Consider the following 17,630-nt stretch of genomic DNA (forward strand, 5'->3'; position numbering starts at 1 on the left):
TTTTCAGCAGTATTATAATTGATTTCTTAACTTCTAAAAATATTTTATATATCAGTCCTAAACATGTATCAGTTTTCATCCTATTAATTCAAGAATGTATAATATGTATTGTATAAATAGTATCAACTTTTAAAACGATCTTAAGATTTGATTGTCTCTTTACTTTTATTTATTATCTGTTAATTTGCAACTGCAATTTCATATTTACTTTGATTTCTAAGCACTGCAGAATAATTTTTTACTATTTTGAGTGCTACATAGATTTCATTCTACAAATTATAAATGATACTTGGATGAAACTATTTTTATATCATATTTGTCAATTCCGTTGACAAGTATAAGCAAAATGTATGCATGTTAACTGACAAACTATTTATTTTGTGATTTTTTACCATAACTTGGAGATTCGTGATATTCAAAAATGTAATTCACATGTACCAATATTTTGGCTTGAGCGAATAAAGTGAACTTAAATTTCACTCACTGGAATTAGTCCACTCAACTATATAAAATAGGGATGATAACAAGGAGCAATATAAGTCTTTGACTGATTCTCATATCATTCATCAAAAGTTTGATATTTTCACACCTGGTTTTACACCATCTCATAAGTTTCGGGCTCTATAGGTTTTAATCTTACGAAGACTCTTTTTTTTTAGAAATCTAAAAGACAGTCTGTTTGCATAATTTAGTTCATGTTTAGCGGACTACCAAACTGAAAAATATCCATGGTAGAGCCTACTTCATGACATGATATTTGAATGCAAGTAAAATACACTTCATGTTTAAAAATTCTGAATTAAAAACTTAAAATAGATATCCTCTTTTACTATCTATCGCTATCAAAAATAAATCCAACTTCTAGGCCTCTGATTGAGGTCAAAGTATGGACCTAAAATGACTACATTTTATAATGCACTTTATATTTGAAAAAATGAGTTTTCATTTCTTCAGGACAATATTCATGAATTAAACGTTTGACACAAATGATTAAAATCCTAAACCCTGATGCAGAATTGTTTTAGAATTGTTTGCAGAATTGTGTTCAAACCATTTGTATAGTATTTATACAAAAAATATGTTCAAACTAATTGTTTTAGATTGAGAATGCCCATTTACCTCTTGTATGATTATTAAATAAAAGTTATAAATGCAGATGGGTGAATACTTTTAAAGCATAAAAAGCAAATAACCAATTACTTTGATCACAAGTCAGATTAAGTAGAAAAGCAGAAAAGCTAAGTACTGTTAATTCTTTGTACTTTCAAAAAACAAACAATATCACAATCTAGTATTCTTTATATATCTTTCAATATAATGCTTTACAAAAATAAATATTTTTCATGATTCATTAATTATTTACAAACGTAGGCATACCAATAGGGAAAAACAAGTAGGGCATTTTATTTGGAGTACTTAACACTTAAGGCGTCTGTTTTTAAGGTTTTCTAACATAAAAGTATACCTTAGATTAAAACTACAGAGTATATATAGAGTACCGAAAATACTCGCCTATAATTTTTTTTTTCGGAGTTAAATTTTAGTCCAAATGTCTTATAGGCGAGTCATAAAAAGACTGGTATTTTTCTGGATAGCGAATCGTAGTATTCTTCAAGTATTTTCAACAGCTATCATTGAAGAAAGTCTGGATAGTTATAGGTAAAAATCTAAAGTATTAAAACTTTAAGCCCTATTTAGAAATTTTGAAATTAACGTTTTTGAATAAAAGTATTAAACTTCAGTACACCAACTTGTTTTGAGTTTTTCAAAATTAAATACATGTATATTAACATTCTAAAACTCAAAATCATTTTAGAAATTTGAATTGTTAAGTGTTACACGGACCACCAATACACGTTGTAATGAAAATAATTCTATTAATAAAGTACAATTAAGTTAGGGGAGTTAAGTAATGTTAATATAGAAAGCACAGAGAAATTCACATTTTATTAGAATAACCATCCTTACTCTCGACCTACGGCATCTGTCTCCAAGCAGTACAGAAATAGCGTGTTAGACCGCATATCTCTCTAGGCAAGTAAAAAAATGCTTACGATGCCGATGGAATAATCACACGGTCATTGAGAATAGAGAGGAGATGCAGTTTTTTGGACATTGTTTATTTTATAGGGTCGTTAACGATCAATATATGTTGTAATGAAATAAATTTTATTTATAAAGCACAAGTTAAACTCTTAAACTGACATACAAATTATGCTTAATAAAAAAAATTATTTCATGAGGAAAGAATACGTTTTTATTTTTTTTGTTTTAGCATTTATTTTTATTTCATTTTTTATTTTAGTAGAAATATTCCGAATGCCATTAAGATATAAGTGATGTCGACGGACGGAAAATTAAGTTATATGCTTCCATTGACATGTGTTACCAAAACACTTGTCAAGAACAGCAAAAATATACATTTTCTGACGATTTCCGGTTTGATATATATTTTAAAAAGTTGATACTAGCAAGTGTATATTGGAGTAATTTCCTTTATGTTCTCCATTATATTTTTAAAATTTAATTCTTAAATTCTACACAATTTTGAAATATAACTGGAGACAAATTCTTTTAATACATATTTTCTATCAAGTAAATAAATAACAGTTATATTTTCATTTTCATAAATTGCATATTTGGTGCTTTTCACAATTGAATCTTACCTTCTTTTTAAAAATAATATTTGGACTTAATGAGTAAATTATCTTGATTCTTCAAATATCAAATCTGAATTTTTATTTCTTGATTTTTATAACAGTTACTCCAAATATCAATATTACAAGAATGTTAAAATTAGAGTTAATGAAATTATTACAAGTAGTTAATATTTTTTTCAAAATACTAATAAAATTCAAGGTATGCCAAACCATATTTAGGAAACCGCATTTAAAAGTAACAAAGATTATCTGTGCTTATAAGACATGATGAATTTCAATCGATTCTTTGGTAAATTCATTAAAATTAAAAAGTATAAATTTAACAAAATAAAACATTATCATTTGTCAATATGTACATTTATTTTTCATAAAGTCGATTTGTAGAAGGACATGGAGATAACGAACAGTATTCAATATCAAAGTCAATAAAACAATACAAAATAGCAGAGCAAACAGGGACCTTCGAAACATCAGAGGTGGGATCAGGTGCCATTAAGGAGTGAGCATCCCCTGCTGACCGGTCACACCCGCCGTGTGCTCCTTGTCATGATCGGGAAATAACGTAAAAATCCGTCGTCAATTCATTGTGTAAATAATGGACTACCAATTACATGTAGCATATTTGACTCCAAGATAAACTGTATTGTAAAAATTGTAACTGGTTTATGGGAAAGAGAGGAAAATAGCTTATCTGTCTGTGCTGTCTGAAGGAACTAATAAAAAAAAATCACTCTGAGAATAAGAATAAAGGGAATCTACAATAAAGGTAAAACGATTTTCTACCACAATATAATATTTATATCTTTTTTCAACTTCTTGTCGGAAATAAAGCAACAGCAGCTAGAGATGGAATCAATTTTATTCGGTCAGATTTATTTTAAAATTCATTCCGTTATGGTTTAAGACGTATTTTTATTAGAAAAAAATTAATGCTGTAAGTTCTCTTTTAGAGAACAAAATTATTTTATTCAGTGCATTCGCAATATATGAACAATTTGGCCATGGCCCGGCGTCTATGCCAAGAAATCAATGGTCATGAATTTTGAAGTTGCTAAAAAAAATTGCTTTTTATGCATGTTATAAATATTTAATCGGTTGTCTGCCAGATTGCCAAAAGTAAAGAACAAAAATTTTGAAGACTGTTTTACTTTCTTTGATCCATTTTACCAATGAACTTGCCTGGGTTGTCTAAGAGAAGAAATTGAGTGTAGTTTAACATTTTACAATTCAAACTCTAGTTAGTTGTATGCATTGCATAAAATTAAATGCAAATATCTGTCATACAGGTCTACTGACAATCCGTTAGAACTTCCAATTGATTGACCACACTAATTGTGCTTTATTAATCGACCTGAATTTATATTCCTGGAGCAGTATTTATTCAAAGACTGTAACGGCATTTACATAAAATGACATTTTATCCGGTGCACGTAAGAAAAAAGTCATAAAAAATATCATTAAAAATGATTAAATAATTAATTCAAATCTAAAAAAAAAAGTTGGACATCAAGTTCAAGAATTGAAAAAGTAGGTAGTATTGAAGCATTTTACAGCATCCGATTCAAAATTAAAATTATAAGTAGCCCGGCTACCTATGTTCATATCATATTAAAAAAGAGGTCAAGAATATATGAAAAACAGTTTTTCGAGAGACAATACTGATACATGTCCTTTATCCTAAATTAAAACAACTTCCCTATTTATGCAAGACTTTAATCTTTTTAATTGAAATTGGCAGTTTGAAATTTGTATTTTCATTGGGTTTACCTAAAAAAGTAACTCGTGATCCATTTTTTTTCACCCAGCTACATTTGTAAAGGAGCATCTGAATATTTTTTCTCATTTATTAGACAATTCCATTTACTAAATCTTGACCTTTAAACAAGGAAGTGCGCATGTTAAATTTGAAAGCCTTATCTTTCATCGTGCAAATATTATGACGAACATACAAAATGCAATCTTTCATAAAACCTCTTAATCTTGTCTTCTTTAGACCATTGGCAGATTTACATTCAGTTTCCATAAAAATATTCAATTTAAAATATATATGGATGCTTGAAGTGTGTTTAACATGTTTATGAATCTTTATCAAAGGATTGTCAGATTTAATTTACATCGACGACGGATTGTCCACTCCAGCTGAAGGGTATTGATAAGAAGCACTTTGCATTCAATCGACAATTATTTGCTTTATATTTAAACTTCCTCATGAGAAAATTTTGTGAATATTTTAATGCTAAAGGTGCATGGACATAGATTTTAAAGTTGATGATTTCTGTATAATATCACGACTTATATATTTCAATATCATTTCACACAAACATATATATAAAATTTTATTTCATCTTAAAGTAATTGAAACTTCCAATATTTGGGTGGGTTTGATTGACGCATACTTGCACTCTCACAAATTTTAATTTTATTCTTAATACATAGTGAAAGTGGCAATCTCCTTGTTTAATAATGAAAAATATTAAGACTTTAATCCAGAAAATACAATTATATTCAGAGTAGAAATGTTAGAAAGCAAATCCCCTTCACAAATATCGTCATTCCGCGCTAAGTATTGTGTACAGAGTTTAGCAAAATTTAATTGATCACATCCTTGAAACGTACACAGTTTTTGTAAACACCGCAGTGCACGAGCTTTGTTATTGTTGATGTTAACCTCAAATGTTAAAGTCTACTCACCACAACTGCACGGACTGACAATATACTGTGTGTATGTTTGCTGTCAACCATTTCTAATCCGAATTTTCTAGATTATAGTTTTAATATTTTTCATTTATACACAACAAGATTGCCACTTTTCCAAAGTATTTAGAAGAAAACTAAAATTTGTGAATGTGCCAGGATGTGTCAGTCAAACCTGTCAATTTTTTTTTTTTTTTAAATAACTTTTAGATGAAATAAGATTTTTAACATATATTTTTGTATGAAATGTTATTAAAATATATAAGTCGTAATATTAGACAGAAAATATTAACTTCAAACATGTGACCATGCACCTTTAAATCAAAATTAAACTAGCATGGCTTTGCGATATGCCCTTTTTCTCGGTGCCATGCCTTTTTCTAACTAAAAATTAATAAATATGCCCAACAGTGGCAATATTCCTTAGCCATTCTTTTTATTCGGTACACGCTGATAATCCCTTTGTTGATACAATGCAAGCTGAGGTGTGAATTCACGACAGGAAATCGCTTCTTGATTGAACACACACAACCCCATGGGCAGCTAATTGTTATGCCTCGGGCTGTCAGGGTATAGGAGTTAACAGAAGAAACTGTCATTTGATCGGTTTATTAAACTTTATTATCATTTTTTGATTGCTATGTTGGAGGCATTGTTAATTATGCATCAGAAACCTGGGATCTCATAAAGGTGACAATGTTGAAAAACTACATCTTGATTTTTGTAAGCAGATATTAAGAGTAAAAAAATCTACATGTAATGCAGGTGTTTATGATGAGTTAGGTAGACTTCCTCTGTTGTACAAAAGGACATTCTCAATGATAAAATTTTGGAGTTATATTTTAGCCAGCGAGAACTGTATTATTAGAAATTGTTATGAGAAGATGTATATTAACTGTGAAACGCATGCACAAAAAACTGGGCTTTTCAGGTGAAGAAATATTTAAATGATCTTGGTTTTAGTAAAATTTGAGGTAAACAGCAAATTAATACAGGTACCTTAAAATGTATTAAATAAAGGATTTTGGATCAGGCTAAACGAAAAATATATTTTGATAAAATTGAAAGTTCACAAAAATGTTCTTTCTATAAATACCTACTTGATGGGTTTTACCTTCTGTATTATTTTAAAAAATCTATTCCGGCGAAATTTCAAAAATGTATATCAAAGGTAAGATTATCATCACACCTGTTAGCTCTTGATACTGGGAGATATAATAAAATTAACAAATCTCATAGGAAATGTTTTGCTTGTCATAATTGTGTGTAGGACGAATATCATTTTTTACTGGCATGCCCTGTTTATGCAGATTATCGAAGCAAATTTATTAAAAGATATTTAATTAAAAAACCATCCATGATCAAATTATCGCAATTATTTAATACTGAGAACTATAAGGATATGTGTAACCTTGGTAAATATATCTTCTATAGCTTGAGGCGAAGAGGTGATCTTGTAATCCGATTATTGTATCTTTTCCATTTTTTTTTTTTGGTTTGTCTTTGCTATACTGACATGCAAAAGAAACGCAACACCCTACTTTATGGGGAAATAATTATGTGAAGTAAAGAATTTTGAATCTTAAAATGATGGATATATTCAATTTGGTAAACATCGGTAATTTGCCGGTTGAACGATTTTCATACCATAACCGGAAGTCAAGTTTGAGTCTGCTTAACAGAAATCAAAAATTGCATGTTTAACAAAACATTTGGCAATATTGTGGAGTTTTGTGAGGTTTTACTGTTCATCATGAGTAATGCAGCAATATTTCAAAAAAACAAACTCTCCTTTTGTTTCCCGTAACGATGCTAATGCTTCTTGAAAATGGGTTAAGTACGCATTTCCATTGCTCTAGCTGGAAAATGTCAATGTAAAGGTGATGGAGAGTTGCTGATGCAAAAATTCACTACATTACGCCTCAACAGGGTCTTACGTTTCATATGTATTGGTTTGGTTTAAACATATTTTATTGTTAAGATGTTACAATAAAGGGATGGGACACAAGTACTTAATACTTAGAACGTCCTCTCCTTTATAATAATTACTTACACAAAGTATTGTTCAAAAATTTATTTACACTGAAACCAAAGGTCAATAAGATTATTTAATATAGGTAATGCATGTACAGAATTTAAATTGATGTAGTATGTACAAACGATTCAAAATACATTCAAAAACGACCAGATCTCTTGATAAACAATAGCACATTTAAAAATAAACTCATTTTCAGAAATTCTGATCGAATTATCTCCCCATAACAGAACATGAGTGTCTACAACTAAAAATAGCATTGAACAGGTTGTTTCTTGGGGCAGTGTATTTCGCACAAGAGAAAAAGAAAGAGAAATGCATGAATGACAGTCCTTGTATCGGAAATCCAAGGGTGGCTACACTGCTTTAAGTTAGACAAAATTCGACCTAGTCATCTAAAAAACGGGCATTTAAAAATTGCAAAGAATAATTCCTTCGCTCAGATCTCGATATTAATGAATCTACTGTATCGTCGAAATTAAGCTGCAATTGTTGTTTAGGGCAGTCTTGTGCGTTTTACTTGAATGGTTGGGAGGGGGGTGTTCAAACGGTTTGTTCCCGTTTTGCACACATTTGAATTACAGGTAATTAAAAAATGTGTGCAAAACGGGAATTTGACCAGGTGAGATAATTACTTAATTGCTATAGTCTATACCATACTTATAAGTAGGTGAAAGGTGAACTTATTGTGGAAAATAAGAGAATAAATACAAAGTTATTTACAATTTACTAACATTGAAAGACACAAAATTATAATAATTAAAATTTTACCAGCTTAGATCAGCAGCAATCATGGATCGTAACTTCGATCTTATAATTATCTGATGATCTTAACATCTTCTTGGCTTGGGCATTATTTTTCAAATTAATTTTTATTCTCTATTTTCTTTATTATTTGTTATATCTTTAATTCATTTAGAATTTTATCAAGATTGAAAAGTATCTTTTTTTTAAAGAAATTGGACTTAATTAATAAATGATATGATAATTAAATAATTGATAATTTACTCAATAAAATCAAATATTTTCCCATAAATATATATAGAATTTTAATAAAATTCTTATTAAATTAAATTACACCTCTTAAGAATACATTAAGCTAAATCAGGTATTCACAGGTAAATCCAGGTAAATCCAAACCAAAAATCAGACTACAATTGCTTTGAAAACACACTTCACACCTATTGTTCTATACCTAATTATCAAATGTGTGCAAAACGGGGACACATAATTTAAACAGTCATATGTTGTTACTTAGTAAAGTTAAAAGATAAACATTTAACATTTTTATAAGTTTTCTGATATTCGGAAAAGTGAGTTTAGCCTTACTGTATTCATTTTTTAAAAAATCATTAGATAAAAAATCAAACATTTGTAGATTACTGCTTTTTGCGCTTCTTTTGCGTTTCTGTATACTATCATTTTTGTACGTACACATTATTCTCCTGTAAATTATCCACTTCTGTACTGTAATGAAACTGATTATTTTGTATACTGATAAGCTGTAAAGTAAATTAAAAATAAAGAAAGAAAGAAGAAAGATCTGTTTGATTATGCAAGAATTAGCCTAATACAATAGATAAGTTAACTAGTAAACTATTATCTAATTAAACTCAGGATCGTTTTTTTAACCGAAAGTAGAATAAAACACATAGTTGATAAAGAAAACTTATATTTTATCTGAATAAAGTTAACTTTCATTGCACCGAATCCTGAATGTAATATGATAAAAAGGCTTGAAAACAACAAATATGAATGAAGTTAGTCTGAATGAACTTATAGATTTGACAAGCTGAGGTTCAATGTTTCTAATTTAACTGTTGAAACCAGAATTTTTAAAAACAAATTTATATTGTAAAAGGCATTCATTTTTTATGATCAGTTTTCACTTAATCATCTTGGTATATTTTTTCCAAGTAAAGAAAATGGCCTCTACATGTATTTTTTCAAGAAGCCCCCCCCCCTTTCCCTAGAAAACATGTTTAAATTGACTGAAGTACACAAATAACACAGTCTAAGCAGGAAAAAAAACCACTTCCCAACTATAGTAATCCACGGGCATTGTTTCAGCTAGATTCATGCCTATTACTTTCTCTAGTGTAACCTGACTAATTTTTTCAATTTAAAAAAAATTATGTTAAGACCTTTTTTCATATTCTTTTGTTATAATAAGTATTCTGTCAGGTGTTATAATTGTGTTGGCATTATTTTTAAAAATGAATTGAGCACAGATATATGAATTTATCTTTAAATTACTTTCTTGATTAAGATTTCATTATGAAATGATATTAAAAGTAATTAAACATGTTAAAGTATGTAAAAATTAATAAATGTTTTAATTTCGATGATGAGTAAGTGACCTCATGAGACCCTGTCGCGATGCAAAGTGCCCTTTTGATTTTAGGATTTTATTAAAAAATCGTAACTTTATTTGTTGGGACATATGTTATTGTATTAATAGTATACAAATCATTTGCACACAAGTTCTAACAACGAGGTTTTCATCATAAATGGCTACATGTGTCAATGTCTATACATGTATATTGATAGGTAGGTCCGGACGTTCAAATTTTACTGTCCAACTAATTTTTTTTCTCACTTGAATACCTTAAATATCTCATTTATCTCATTAAATAACTAAAAATCGTAAAAGACACACGTTATTTTAGGCTTATTTTCATACAACCTGTTTTTATTACATACCTTTGAAAATTAGATAATTAGAAATTAACATAGAGATACATGTACGCACCGAAACATATCATATTATTTAGATTAAAACTTATCCAAAATAACATTCTTTTGCTAAGAGAAATTTTGAAGTTTTACCATTGAAAACATTAAAAATTGATATTGAATCTTTCTAAGGCATTCAGAAGAAAATCACATATTAATATACCTTACTTTTGATTAATTATCAAATACTTACCTCTTCACCTGCCTTTTTTCTCATAAATCATTTATAATTATATTCAAGGTTAACAAAACCACAAATTTTTATCGTTCTTGGCCATATCAATTAGCCTTTTGAACATTACATACCCCGATTTTGGAATATCACGTTTAACCATCATTCTTTGCAAAATTTGAAAAAAAACAAGATGTGTTTGTAAAACACAGATGCCCCCGTATGGCAACATAGCAAAGGTTAATCTTTCTAAAATGCCGATCAAATATGTTTGTAATTAAAGTTCGGTTGTTGGTTTCTAAAAATAAGCCTTGTCTCCAAGATTACAGTCATATGTAAAGTATAAAAGCGCTGGCCTTCACCGTACAAAAGTTATGGGCAAAGTTTTTTCGTAAGTACAGTGTACGGAAATCTCCAAGGTCAAGATCAAAAGGTCAAAGTTGTTGGGACTTAATGAAAGGTCTTTCCACAAAGAATGCGTATATGAAATATATAAAAGTCCTGGTATCTACTATTCAATAGATATTGCCAAAGTAAAAGTTAAAAATGTTTGTGTAAAAGAGGGTCGAACTTCAAGGTTATGGTCAAAGGTCACGTTTCTTGATACCATTTGAAAGGTCGTGTAACAAGGATTAAATATTTAAAGTATGAAAGCCCTAGTCCTAATCATTCAAAAATTATGACCAAGGTTGTATTTTAAAAGTAGGTCAAACTCCAGTCAAAAGTTCAAATTTGGTGGTACCCAAAGAACGATCTTGTCACAAGAAATACATGTCAATTTGCATGAGAAATACTAAAAAAAAGACATAAACTTCATATGTAAGGTGCAGGTGATGATGGTATATTGCTAAATATTGGCGAGTGAAAGTTCAAATTTAACTCATCATGTTTAGGCCATTACTCGAGTTTTCCATGTTATGCGTCTGCATTTGGATGGGTTTTTGACATTCCATATTAGAAAAGAAGCACAGAAAATCAAAAATTCTTAATTTAATGTGTTTGCTTAAATCATTTGATGTTTGTCAATATCTCCATCTGATTGTGTACAGCAGGTAATATTATGTATATTTTTAGCATTATGCTTTAGTCTTGTAAACTTCTAGATAAAAGTAAATAACAAGATGATATCGTTTGAATGAATGTTGGTTTGTGTGTATTTGTTAATAGGAGGGCAGGTTTTTGAAAGTTGGGTGGACACGAAACAGAGAAAAAAAACTTAAAATGGCCTTAACACACATCAAGATTGCTTTCAATACAACACTTAAAAAATGAAAAGATTTGTAAATAGGAAGTTTCAATTTTATTTAAAAGCAGCTATCTATGATTCCAGAAAGCCTATGAGGGAATAGATAAGACGTTGATAATTCGTACGCTTTAAGGTTTCGTCAAAGGTCAACATGTCCAAAAATTTATGTTTACAATAACTCCAAAACTATGTGAGGTATAAAGTTAAAACTTTTACAGTTTATAAATATTTCACTGATTAACAAGTATAAAGTATCACTTGTTAAAAAATACTTATAGAAATATTTAAATTGCGAAAAAATCTTTTTAAAAATGCATATTTTTTTTTCAGAAAATGCACATAATTAATTCCGAGCTTTTAGTGAAAAACATCACTGCAGAAACAAAATATGTTTATCAATGAAGGGCAAGTTGGACTTGGATAGCCTCTGGAAATATGTTTTCCCTGTTTATTTTGTCTTAATGTAAAGACTTGAAAGCGAAAGTACATTGCAAATGGCGGGTTCTACACAGGTTTTCTTTATACATGTCATGCTTTCAATAACAGCCTTTTAGAGACCATTCACGTCCAACTTGCCTTAAATAATTAACATATATTATTTCTGCAATGATGGTTTTCACAAAAAGGACAGAATTAAGCATGTGCATTTCTCTTTAAATATGCACATTTTCTGATACAATTTTTCTCAAAAAACATTTTTTTTAAATATCAAAATTTTGTTATCAAGTGATCCTTTCTATCTATTAATCAATGATATGTTTATAAACTGTAAACATTTTAACTTTATATCACACATAGTTTTGGAGCTATTGTAAAAATAATTTTTTTAGACATGTTGACCTTTGACGAAACCTTAATGTCATTGTCTCTTGTTAAAATTGTTTTACATTCATTTGTCTAGAGTTCTTTTGAGGTTTCAACAACACACATCCTAAAATGTTGTATGTATATCAAGGAAAGAGACACGACGGATCATTTTTCTTGAACTATAAGACCCGTTGTAGTAACTGTGGCTAAGATGAAAAAGATTATCAAGATTTCACGATATGTACATATATATTTTATTTGCAGAATACATATAATTTACAAAAAAAAATTGTAATTTGATCTAAAATATAGCATTGCATATAAAGTATAAAGGCTTTCAAATTAAGATCAATTCAGATTTAGACGTCGTGACTATGAAATCTTTACGAAATGCAAATCTAGACAATAATGTTATGCTTATAGCATCGCATATAAAGTATAAAGGCTTTCAAATTAAGATCAATTCAGATTTAGACGTCGTGACTATGAAATCTTTATGAAATGCAAATCTAGACAATAATGTTATGCTTATAGCATCGCATATAAAGTATAAAGGCTTTCAATTTAAGATCAATTCAGATTTAGACGTCGTGACTATGAAATCTTTATGAAATGCAAATCTAGACAATAATGTTATGCTTATTGCAACTTCCTGGTACAGTAATATCTTATAACATACAAGAAATGTTATGTGATAAAATATCCTAACAAAAGATTTTAAGTTATTGTGATATGTTCCTATGTTAAGTATGATTTTTTTCAGTCTTCTAAAGAGTGAAATAACTCCCAGTAGCTGAGTTCATGTTTTCCAGATGAATATATCGCAACCTTCTTATGAGTGTAAGCGAGGACTTTGTCGATAGCATACACGACTGGTATTGATTGGATACATTTAAGCGATAGGTTTGCACTGTGAGTACAACTTGAAATATGTTTTAGGTTTAGTTTTCTACTTATTTCCACGTTTAAATCAATTATATTTGAAATTTGAATGGGTTCTTTATTGTCTTGTGATAGATCATTCTTATCGTATTTTTCAGCACAAATTGAGAAAAGGGGGGTTGGCTTTTGTATGTTATTTTTGTCATCTTTTTTAGTTGAGAAACATGGAAATAGAAACCACAGTACAAGAGGCAAAAATAATGCAGCATGAAGAAGTCCGAACCCTATAACCAAAAACATAACTTTACCAAATGATTGAAAAATGTAACTTTGAGATAAGCCAAGCATTGCTATTCCAAGTAAAGAGGAAAATGCTGCGTTGAATATTGGACCACCGGCTTTATCAAATGCTAATTGTAGAATCTTGTCCCGTTTCTCAGATCTGACTGTCAAAAAGGCGTGACAGATATGCACGCTAAAATCTACAGAAAAACCGACACTTATCACAAGATGGATCATGGTAATGGAACTCAAAGTCAAATCCCAGATATGCATGAAACCGAATATTCCAGTCAAAATGCTTACAAGTGTTATCGTAACAATAAATACCATGAGTGGATGAGGCATAAATAAGATTGTTATTACAAACATAACTGCAAGAGCAACCCCAACAGTTTGCAGAGTGCTTGGCCAAATCTGAACGAACTGTTCATAAAAAATGAATGCTGGAGCGTAAAAATAGCTTGGTATATCAGCATTATCACTTAATTCGCGTAAGCGTAGCATAAGAGATCCTTGTGCTTCTGTAGATTGAATGTTCAAAGATTTGACATAAATTTTTGAAGAAATTATGCTAGATTGGTTCTTATTAAAAACAATATCGTTGTAGAATTGCTTAGAGGTGTTCAGGAAACTTTTTAAACCAATGATAAAATCTTTCTCTGTATTGTTCTTGTAAAATGTTGAATCTGTATACGACTGTAACCAGTTTATTTCAAAATTTTTATCAATATTTGGGTCAGTTAGGGCTTTGGATAAAATAGACGAAATAATATTTTGCGTCATTTGAGAAGAGTATTTTTGTTCACCTCTTATACATAAAGTAATAATAGGTTCTGTTGTAAAATAATCTTCGTCCCAAACACTGTATTTGTAAAAGTATGAATGATCCGAAACTAAATTATATAATGAAAGACCTTGCTTCAAATTGATTGCTCCGTAAACAGAGGCACCTATGTATGCCATAAAAACAATAACGATCATTATTTTTCCAAGGATGGGCTTTAAAAGAAATCGGATAACAAATAATTTTGGATACTTTTCTAAAGCACTCTCTACATCCCCTCTGTTCTCTGGAATATCCCCGGTACAACAATACTTATGTAGGCTTGCTTTTGAAACCTCGTTCGATGATTTTATCTTCATGCAACTCAAAAAATGTCTTTTCTGTCGAGTTCTTTTCTCATTCAAACATATTGCAGGGCACAAAAAGAACAGCTGGTTTAGATAACAGAAAAATACAGCAACACCTACAAAATTAAAAAGAATGCAAAAATAGACACAATAAAATCATGACATTCTTATGAATCTTTGTTTAAGTAAAAGATCTGTTTTTAGGTGAGTAAATATTGAATGATTATGAAAAAATATTTGTAAGCGTTTATCTTTTGAACATACATGTAGTTTATCTAAGGAAAAACTCTGATCAAATTTTTTTTTTGCAACGAACAAAAGGAATTGCCAAATTTTCGGGACTACCTGTCCCTTCGATTCCCTGCAAATTGAGATAAAAGAAAAGGCTAAGAAGTCATAAAAACAAAAGATTGATTGATGGATTGAATATTGTTTAACGCCGAGTAGGCAAAAAAATTAAACATTTAGCACTACACCTAAACTACTAAACACTAAATATTTACAATTTTACATGTTTAATTTGCAGTTTCTGATCAGGTGTTGATAAAGAAATCCAGAGCGCCTGGAAATGCGTCTGGTCTGTCGTGTGTACTCTGGTGAAGTGCAATTTACACAATCGACTGGGTGAATTATTACTAATTACTTAGGAAATCGTACATTGTGTTATTTTTTCCAAATAGCGGAATTTTCTAAGATAAAAAGAAACAGCAGAAAGATAATAAAGAGAGGCAATTGTACAGATAGAATTAGAATATATCAAGAATTTGGAAATGTTGATCGGATAAAAGAAATTGAAAAATACTTTATAAATACGTGAGTGGGTTGTTCCAGAATTGTTAAAGCAAATTAAGGGTTACTTGTTTGCTACAATCCCGTATTGGGTCTAGTTCACGTTCATCCTAGTGAAGTCATTAAGTTTGTTAATACCTTTAGGGCGGAATGACTTCAGACTGAAGTCATTATTTATCACGTCTTTATTTAAAATTGGCACAGATAAATCTTTTTCTTCCTTTGATTTTTTTTAAATTATGTTTTATCTATTCAACAACATTTTATATTAAGCTCAAGATTATCTCCATTCTAGCGAATTTTCATTTTTTTTCTATTTTCATTGGTAATTGAGATAAAGCAATAAAACATTTTAAAATTAAGTCTTTAATGGTTAGTAATATTTTTAAAGATTTTTAAAGGTTGTTGGGTAATTAAATGAAATTACCTGTGAAAATACAAAAGTTTTTTATGCTGATAAAAACGGATGTTGCTCCAATACCAAATGCAAGTAGGTCAGTGATAGAGGTGATTGTTATTGCAATCCCACTTTTCTGCAACATATATCTCATCCTTTCCTCAATCGATGAAGCACCGAGGGATGGAGCTTCAGCAATGCCAGACATCAATATGAACATGTCATCTATGCCAATACCTATCAGATATACGTTCATTTGATTATACATATGTATGTCTGAGAGAAAAAAAGTTACATTGCACAATTGAGCATTGAGCGGGGTCTGTAATATAAAGCAATAACTTTTATTACATAATTACAAATATGCGTTGATATATAACAATTTTATCAAAACAAAAGATTTTATATAGAAGATGACATAAATTAACTTCTTTACAAAGGTTGCTTTCGAATGGGAAAAAAAATTTATTACCGACAACAAGAAACGGCATCACACCAACAATACTTGTAAACTTTATTCCAATGGCGCTGACTGCCCCAAGTGCAGATCCTATCCCAAGTATCGGTGCGAATGCACCAGCTAACCCGAGCATGATGCGATTTGCAACATTGTTGCACGTTAAAAAAGATGACGAGGAAGCAATGCAAGCATATGTCAACATTAATGTAAATGTAAGGGAGAAAAATTGAATGTCCCCATTTGTATTCTTTTCCAACTCTTCCCCAAGTGATTCGGATGTTGCATAAGAAATGTCTGTTAAGTTTGTTTTCAATAGATTGATCTTTTCCAGAAAGTTGGTCTCCCAGTTAGATGACAAAATATTGTCTTGGCGGAGATAATAGCGCAGTTTTATACCAAAAGTTGAAGTCAGGTTACCATTTTTGCTTTTTGCATCGGCTAATATGGATGAAAGAAGTGTCCCTTTGTATAATGGAAAAGTAGCTTTTCCCGACAAAAAATCCTGTTGAAATTCGAGGGATAAGACAATGTCACCATATATAGCACACTTCTCCAGGTTCATTGCACATAAATCTTTGAAATATATCATTTTACCATGGGAGTCAAAAACAAATATTGAATTTTTGACATACTGGTCAATTTGTCGCATTTCTGCTATCACGGACAAGTTCAAATTCGTCCTTTCCTTTGAAAAAATAATTAAATCTGCATACTTTCCAAAATCTGGTAATTGATAAGGGTGAAAATTTTCTCCGGTAGGATCTCTGTAAATTTGTTTTAGAGATTCTCTATTCAAGAATGACTGACTATTTTCTGGTGTATAGAGAACTTCAACATCGTTTTCCGATTTAAGCCACATGAAACCAGACATAAATGCCCCGTTTACTAAAATGCAAATTATTAGTATGGTAATTGGAAAATGGCTAATAAAAATCCCAATACGTTCAAAAAGTGACTCCATAAGATCTTCATATTTTGTATAGCAATTGCTGAAGCATGTCTTCTTGCTTTTTTCTTTGACATGAACCAAAGTATTCTTCCTGCAAGAAAGCAAAATACTAATTTCAAAAGTCATTTGGAAGCGTACATATAAAATTAACTCATTTTTCATAATGAAAAAAAATACAGACATATGATATTTTACTTACGAAATTTTACTTCTATGTTAGGATAAAAAATATAGACATATGATATTTTACTTACGAAATTTTACTTCTATGTTAGGATAAAATACAAACACAGGGTCATTTTTGGAAAAATCGTTTGATTGCCCTTTCGCGACCGACTGGTTACAAATGACCAGACTCAAAACTTATATTTACATTCCAGGACTATCTAA

General features: G+C 30.0%; 1 protein-coding gene across 1 annotated transcript; it reads right to left on the bottom strand.

The window, feature by feature from the left end:
* Positions 1-13,109: 13,109 nt before the first annotated feature.
* Positions 13,110-16,452, bottom strand: LOC134249575 (patched domain-containing protein 3-like). The gene is made up of 4 exons (XM_062731906.1): positions 16,304-16,452; positions 15,862-16,068; positions 14,332-14,761; positions 13,110-13,905 (listed from the first exon to the last, which is right to left on the bottom strand). Exons 1-4 carry the CDS (start codon positions 16,422-16,424, stop codon positions 13,110-13,112), a joined length of 1,554 nt encoding a protein of 517 aa, XP_062587890.1. The 5' UTR covers positions 16,425-16,452.
* Positions 16,453-17,630: the final 1,178 nt, after the last annotated feature.

The sequence above is a fragment of the Saccostrea cucullata genome, unplaced genomic scaffold, assembly GCF_032062105.1.
Source record: "Saccostrea cucullata isolate Sc308-1 unplaced genomic scaffold, CSIRO_AGI_Scuc_v1 ctg1023, whole genome shotgun sequence".
NCBI classification, from domain to species: domain Eukaryota; kingdom Metazoa; phylum Mollusca; class Bivalvia; order Ostreida; family Ostreidae; genus Saccostrea; species Saccostrea cuccullata.

Bases quoted from the DNA above. Each gene is read 5' to 3' on its own strand.
- LOC134249575 (XM_062731906.1), bottom strand. From the start codon at position 16,424: ATGCTCGGGTTAGCTGGTGCATTCGCACCGATACTTGGGATAGGATCT. The intron at 16,069-16,303 runs GTAATAAATTTT...TATATCTGATAG, and splicing joins GATGCCGTTTCTTGTTGTCG to GTATTGGCATAGATGACATG. The intron at 13,906-14,331 runs ATGTATAAGAGG...CACTCTGCAAAC, and splicing joins ACAGAACCTATTATTACTTT to TGTTGGGGTTGCTCTTGCAG.